Source organism: Rhipicephalus microplus, chromosome X, assembly GCF_043290135.1.
Source record: "Rhipicephalus microplus isolate Deutch F79 chromosome X, USDA_Rmic, whole genome shotgun sequence".
NCBI classification, from domain to species: Eukaryota; Metazoa; Arthropoda; class Arachnida; order Ixodida; family Ixodidae; genus Rhipicephalus; species Rhipicephalus microplus.
This window is the reverse complement of record NC_134710.1, coordinates 131,117,162-131,124,781: the sequence shown is the minus strand read 5'-3', so window position 1 is coordinate 131,124,781 and position 7,620 is coordinate 131,117,162. Positions and strand designations below refer to the sequence as shown.

The window sequence follows — 7,620 nt, the reverse complement described above, 5'->3', positions numbered from 1 at the left end:
AGCTTGTAGACCACTGATGTCACTGTTATAGAACAGTAGTTGTTTATGTCAGCTTTGTCCCACTTTCCTTTATAGATCATGCTCATCCAGCTAAGTTTTCACCCATATTTTGGCCGTCAGCGCCGTCAGCAACCGGTGCGGATGAGGTAAGTTGCAGCGCCACAGAGCGCATAGCCGCAAGCCGCAATACCAGAAAGGGCGTGCTAGCGCTTCGCTCGCTGAGCAGGTCAGTAAAATACAGTAGGTTGTGGACCGAACTAACCACACTTTGAGAATGTGCAAGATGTATGCGCATATAGAAACACGACGTGGCTAGCAGACGGCGTGAGGAGCAATCCACCACACTTCACCGTGTCGACCAGTTGACGCCAAGCGGCGACTCTGCTCGATCTCGTGGCCAATGGCAGACTCAAATTTACCAAAGGGCACGGTGAAGGTCCCCCTTCAAAAACAATGCAACTGCTCAATATCTTGAGCCAACCGTAAAGCCTGGTGGTGTTGCTCTACAGGTATACAACACAGATTTAACAAAAACACAAGACAGAGTTTGTTTCATTTATTGCAAAGCGAAAGTTCTCATTTTTTTAAAAACAAACAGTAAGGAAACAGCAAATGAACCATGCAAGTAATCAAGATTAACAACTGCCTGCTAATGAACAAAAAGTCTGATCAATTGTTTCTTCATTTTTTCTCCATTTCTATCTTCGTAATTTCTATGCTATGCTTTACTCTCTTCCTTATTCGTCACCCTCACTACAATTTGTAATCCCCAACAGTTATATACTATACAAGGCCATGCTATGCTCTGCTAACGTGCCTGGATAGCGAAGTGGTTACGACGCCCACCTACGAAAAGTGGGAACGCGGGCTCGAGTCGGTCTCGACGAAATATCTATGTTTTTCTCTAGCTTTCTTTCCATTCCTCTGTACTTGTTCTCTCAATCCCACGCCAGAAAAATCGCCACACGTGCTAGAAGACAGGACGAAGAGAGCGCGTGCCTGTTCATGACAATAATTTCCTTTTACGTCACGGACAAATGGTTTGGTATTGTTTATTGTTATCACGTTTCCCGCCGACTCGAACAGGCACTTTATATATATATATATATATATATATATATATATATATATATATATCCAACAGAAAAATTAAAACAGAATGGGGTCAGCGGACATGCACCGACGTGCTTCACTTGGTTCGGATTCTGGATAGCGTCCTAGAGTGACTGGCTATGAGAGAATTGACATAAGTGCGACCACCTGGAGTTCTTTAATGTGCACCTCCGTCACACAGTACACATGGCTCTTAATAATTTTGCAAATGAAATGCGCCTACTGCAACCGAAATCGAACCCGCATCATTCGGGTGAGCAGCGTGGCCCTGTAACCACTGAGCCTGCGCAGTGGCAGTCGGCAGTTTATAATGAATATTACGAATCAAGTAGTCTCTAACATTTGTGACTTGCATGCACAAAAAGGTTTCATCCATGGCAAAATATGAGAAGAGCTGTGAAGAACATGGCCATACATTAACTGGGTTACAATTAGCTGTGACCTCTATAGAGATCGACCCTGTATGATTGACTACTTTGTCCACCAAGTCAACTTTCCTTGACCAATTAGCAATCCTTTTGCGGCAAGTATCACAATACAATAGGCAGTTTGAGCAAGGTAATAAAATAAGGAATACAACACACACTTTTTGCAATAAATATGGAGAAATGAATGCAGGGTGAGACAACCATTATCCACGGTTTTACATAAGCAACACCTTTAACGCCACCAAATAGTATCGCGACACAACAAGGCTCAATATCAATAACCACACACAATGGACATCAGCTTAGTGATAAATACCACCCAGAACAATAAATATGACTGCTGTTATGCAATTTTCACACATATAAGTGCTAATAAATAATACTTTCATGCAGTTCTATCTTAAGGTCAACAAAACTAATAATTACTAATTAATTAATTAAGAATGATGACACTAACAAGTGGATAGATCTACAGTAAGAGACTTAGCCCAGATTTCCATTATTCGTTTTCACATGAAAAATAAATTCATGTAGTCGCGTCTCGGCTTTACCACCCCACGACTTTTTTTGCCAGACTGTGTGCATGCATTTCAAGAAACTTTCCACAATAAGATCAAATAAGCGCCCCGAATCCTTCGCGAGCCATGTGTAGCACAAGTGAGCATCACAAACATCCAGCCAATGATGATTTTGGGGCCCTACAAGCTCATTACAGCTTAGATTACCTATTACAGCTTATTTACCTATTATTGGGCTTATACCCTGCCATAAAATTTAGTAGTCATAGAATGACCTCCTTATTCTATTGTACTTGGTTGCCTCAATTATTCTGCAAATTGCATAACCAGTGCATCATTGAATGTTTCCAACCCTTTACAAAATGCACATAACGCCTTGCAAATGTGTAGCGGGTACTTCGCTTCTCTCAGAACTGTAATAATGATGTACGGGGTGCTTCCCAACTTGACACAAATTATAATTTTAGACGCAAAGCATAAATTGGAATCATAGTTGTATTAGTAGCCCAAAAGGCTACACTTCCAGCTTTCACTGTGAATGCGATGTGCTTTCCCTACAGGCCTGGCGTTTATTTTGAAATCATAGAATGCAATATATATATGAAGTCGACCAGTTCTGCCACGTGTAACGGATTCCCTTCTTCTAAAGCTGAACAGTTCAGCTTAATTATCTTCTGCCAGTCAATCATTCTGCTGAAGGAACGCAAACCTAACTTCCTTGCCCTTCAGCCAGCTTCTGGCCAACTATACAGTACCACACCCTCGGGAAATCAAGTTCATGCAGCAATGAGTTGTTGCAGTTGATTTTATACCATTAATAGTACTATGAAACTTATTATCGATAGTTCTGATTCACTAGTATTTATACATGTTCCAAGTATGCCTTGGTTACTCAATGCTCCAGAAGCCTGCTGGTGTATCTTATGAGTCACATGCATTTTCATTGTCTGTGAAAGCTATATGAAAGCATTTTTGTACTCTGCAGATGTCCCAATTACCTGGTTGATCACACCACTATGATCCATCATAGAGTACGTCGTCCTCAGATAGCTTGCTTGCTTTTTACCTAGGTTATTTTTTATAATCCTGAAAGTAAATGCATTGGTCTGTAATGATTTAAATCTTTTGTATCTCATTTATTGTGTATATTGTAATGTTGGCATTTTTACAGTTCAATAGAATTTTTGATGTTTTGAGGCATTGAGTGTAAAGCGTCACAACTTCCTTTCATATAAAATATATCCTTCACAGAACAAATTGATTATTATGCTGTCATCTTTAGCCCCTTCTCGGTATGCCAAGCATGGTCTAATTTAATTCGGTAGTTACACATGGCTCTTGTTCAACTTTCATTTCACTTAAGAAAACATGGCTTATCCCAAAACTCAACAGTTTAGAGTAGACATCTTCTACCACCTTCACCATGCCATCAAAATTCCTGATAACATTACCTCGCTGATCTTACAGTGTATGCGTTCTGGTCCTCTTAACAGTTTTTTAAAGTTGTTCTCATACTGCCACCTTTGTCCTTTACTGCTGCCTCAACTCATTTGAGGTCGCAGTTCCTTATGCCTCAGACTTTTTTCTAGTTAATCAGCTTTGTTAGCTAAACATGTGCTCAAAATAACACAAGTGTTATGTCTAGGTCTCTGTTTTCGAAGTTTAGATGTTTTTTTGTTTTTAAATCGGGCCTTTATGAGAGCTTATTTTTCATAAATCTCCCATTCTACGAAATACAGTGTTTCTTTTTATTTGGTATTATAAGTTGTAGTAATATGTTTAATTACTTTTAATTTCCAATGAATATGCTGTGTAATGTTGCTTATAATCCAGTTTTTACAATCTTTCATTTCTTCTAACTACCTATTCATTTACTCTGTTGATTTGGAGTGTTGTAAATGTGCGAAAGTGTAATTTAAGAATTGGGAGGTTAAGCTGCTTCTTAGCTCTTCCTCCAAGCTTCCCACACTTTTGCAATGAAAAATCAAGTATTTATTATTATTAATATTATCATTATTCTCAATACTTGAGATCTTAAGATGAACTGGTATCAGAACATGAAAACATGCAAATAGACCAAATGTATTTTAGATATATGAAAGGTTTGAATGCCCAAACACATATACATAAAAGCACAAACATAAAACACTTATGTTTGTGTACGTTACAACCTTAAAGCTTGTTGTAATAGAAGCAAGCATACATTATGAAGTTGCTGCCACTGATGAAGGTGCACTCTTTTCGATTGACGAGTTTAAGCTTTAAAAATGCTCTTTGAACTTTCAAAACAGCCTTCGAAAACAGGACTTAATCAAATAAATCTGAATTGCCAAAAAAATGTACTGGCAAGTGTTTATCGAACTTTTTTTAAAAATATATTCGAAAACACAGAGCCCTAGTTATGTCCTTCCTTTTTCGTCCTTCTGTTGCTTCTGTGCTAAATTATTCGTTACCATCTCTTACCAACAAAGCTCGATGTATACCCTTGTCATTGAATTTTATTTTAGATCTTGAGCTAGCCACTTTTAGGCATTGTTGTTGTTTTTAGAATAACTTCTTTCGTTCTGGAGATTTAACAAGGTGCTTGATTGGGCTGGTTGGTGCTGCATGGTAGATGAAGAAAGTGCTTAACATCGCAAACGACAGGCGGGGATAGAAGAGACGAGAACAGAGCGCTGAACTATCAACCAAAGTTTATTGCAATCCAACTGCAATATATAGGAAAACAGAATCTGCGTTATCTAGGGTCCCCTAATATGACTGGCTCTTGATAAGGTAGGCCGTTCGGCACATGTATGTCGATTTGGCTGAAGTTGCGTGGTTATGCGCAGATTCTGTTTTCCTATATATTGCAGTTGGATTGCAATGAACTTTGGTTGTTAGTTCAGCGCTCTGTTCTCGTCTCTTCTATCTCCTCCTGTCATTTGCACTGTTAAGCACTTTATTCGTCTATCATTCAGGAGAGTTTCCGTACTTCTTGCCTTGATGCTTTACATCCACTTCTATAGCTGCCTCAAAAATCAGTCCATTGTTGGATACAACTTGAGAAACCTAAAGAGGCCCACCCAGAAGACCGAAGCGCTGCTGTCGATAACCACCTCCACTAAAGAAGCAGTCCGGCTTCTTGCACTTGGCAATGCACTTCGCAGGCGGTGTTACTCAGTGTCCGGCTTATTACCCCAGTCCGGTGTACATACCCATTGGTACAAGCTTGTGTACATCCGCCTTTGAGAAGGAAACGCTGCAGACTTCTAAAGTTGTATCTGACTATAGCTAAATTTTCACTCCTTCCATCTACTTCAGTATTTTCTTGTTCAAATTATCATACTATTTGTTCTCAGGGGCCCTCAATTCCTTTTTGCCGATATCAGATTCAGGATGATTCTCACCTTAACTTATAATCCCTTCTTTATATTGCTTATATCGTTTATTTCCTGCATCATGCCTGGGTCACAAGATAACATAAAACCTATTTTATTCCTCGTTTCCCTGTTATGGCTTTTTCACGTCGACTTATTATTTCTATGCTTTATAAAAAATGTTCATTACGTAGAGTTGATCTCCCTTCTATGATATGTAGCTACCATACTACATAGTTACCAATTGCTTCTTCCCTCCCTATCAGTTTTCTTCCTACTTTCGCATCAAGTCTTCCAAGACTATAGTGTAGTATGCTTTTTTTTTTTTTTTCAATGATAGTCCAATATCCTCGTAGAGATGGTTTACTTTTTCATTGTTATGGCTGGATGCTGGATCATAAGCATGTAATAGTTGCAGCTTATATTCCATGTATAACGTTATCATGAGGCTTGCTATCAGACCAGCATCCAGAATATTTTTTTTATTTTTGGGTGAAGAGGAGGGGAAGGGGGCACTTGCTGACAACCTTGAATATTTCAGAAAAACATACTTTCATTACTTATTTTAGGTAAAACACCCTTTTCATGTGAATTTTAGATGGGGCCCAGGCCCCTAGGGCACGCCCATTCCTCCTTCTTTGTGGCTGAGGACCTGATAGCTGCCTTTTTATTGATACTACTGAATTTTTCAATGTTGCCTGCAAACCACCTCAAGAACTTCCCCACAGGATCTTGCATTACCTTGTATACTCCCACCTTGCAGCACAACTGATTAACTTTATTTTATTGATTTTTAAAATCAATAAAATAAAGTAGACCATACAGGTGCAAAGTAATAATAATAAAGAAGCTGATTAAAAAAAACACTAATTTCCATTTTTCTTTTTTACCTTCATGACTCTTGGTAATCTGAACAGATGAAAACACTGAGCAGCTTCCTTGAAGCTTTAAAAGCTTTAAATAAATCTAATAAAAACCATAAACAGCAGATCTAATCTCAATATACCCTCAGTAATTTTGGTTTTGCTCGATCCCATCGTTATCACATTCAGAATATTATATACTTGAAAATGTGAATGGGAAAAACATTTTGATCGTTCAATGCACATTTTAGAGTCATATTACGAGTATATATTACTTATACAACTTAACAGTGCATTTGCAGCTGCGCACTAAACCACTACACCACGGACTCCATGTTTATTTCAGAAAACGGCTGTGCTGAAAAGGTGATGCTGTCTAAAAAATCAAAAGAAAAGGAAGGTATTCCTGCAAAGTGTACAATAACTATATTTTACCAAAGACCTCTCGTAAATGTTCTAGTCTTATAATAAATAAAGAGTACTATTTTTTTGGCACGATACCAGGCATGGGCTTCAGTGCTGTAGTTTCCACAGTGCTGTGAAGAAAAATTGTTGCCGATCATAATCTTTTTTTTGCTTTACAAGAGAGTCTAATGCATTTAATGCAACAAGCCAACAATTTAGCTGAAAACTTTATATAAATAATAGATATATTGCAGCCCAAACTGCATTACACCTTGATTCATTAATATATTTCTTTGTAAATCTGCTATATATATATATATAATATATATATACATATATATAGATATAGTACATGCCACTTGACAGCTGCATACACAGCCCTAAACCTATTTTACAGTCCTGAAAACCTCTTTAAAGAGGCATCAAAGACGTTGTCAACCGTCGCCAACTTCGTCTTCACTGAGCAAATCAGCTGCCTGCTCGTCTCGGCTGCTCAGATGATGAAGGCTGTGAAGCTTGTGCGGCACACTGTTCTTCAGCCTATAAGACAGACACATGGTCATTTAACACTACCAAAAGATATGGATAGTATTCGGACAAATACAATTGCTTAGAAAGTGCTTGGATATGATGGATTCAATTCATTGCCTGAACTTGTGCTTCTACTGCTTTGCTACCTTTCTCCACTCGATAACATGACATCACTGCCATAGGAAAGGACCACATAAAGGAATCATTTCATCAGGTTTATTTACTGCAAATTAATCACTTGACACTGAAAAGCATGGACTACCATGTTAGTTGCAGCAAAAAAATGTTGCTCAGAGTCGTCTGTGTCTTTTAAAAGATATCAACCTATGCTAATGAGTGCAGCATACAACAAATGTAAGGAAAACACACACGGATTAAACACATAAACTTTCCTTGCATTTTT

At 38.3% G+C, this 7,620-nt stretch overlaps 1 protein-coding gene across 4 annotated transcripts in view; it reads right to left on the bottom strand.

Moving 5' to 3' along the window:
- Positions 1–541: 541 nt before the first annotated feature.
- The window catches only part of LOC119176466 (coiled-coil domain-containing protein 102A), a 108,618-nt gene continuing 101,539 nt past the window's right edge, over positions 542–7,620 (bottom strand). For all 4 annotated transcript variants that reach the window (XM_037427758.2, XM_037427755.2, XM_037427757.2 and 1 more), the window contains one exon: positions 542–7,226. In XM_037427758.2, the coding sequence (XP_037283655.1) occupies positions 7,121–7,226 (106 nt within the window). In that variant the 3' untranslated portion in view covers positions 542–7,120. The remainder of the gene's footprint in view (positions 7,227–7,620) is intronic.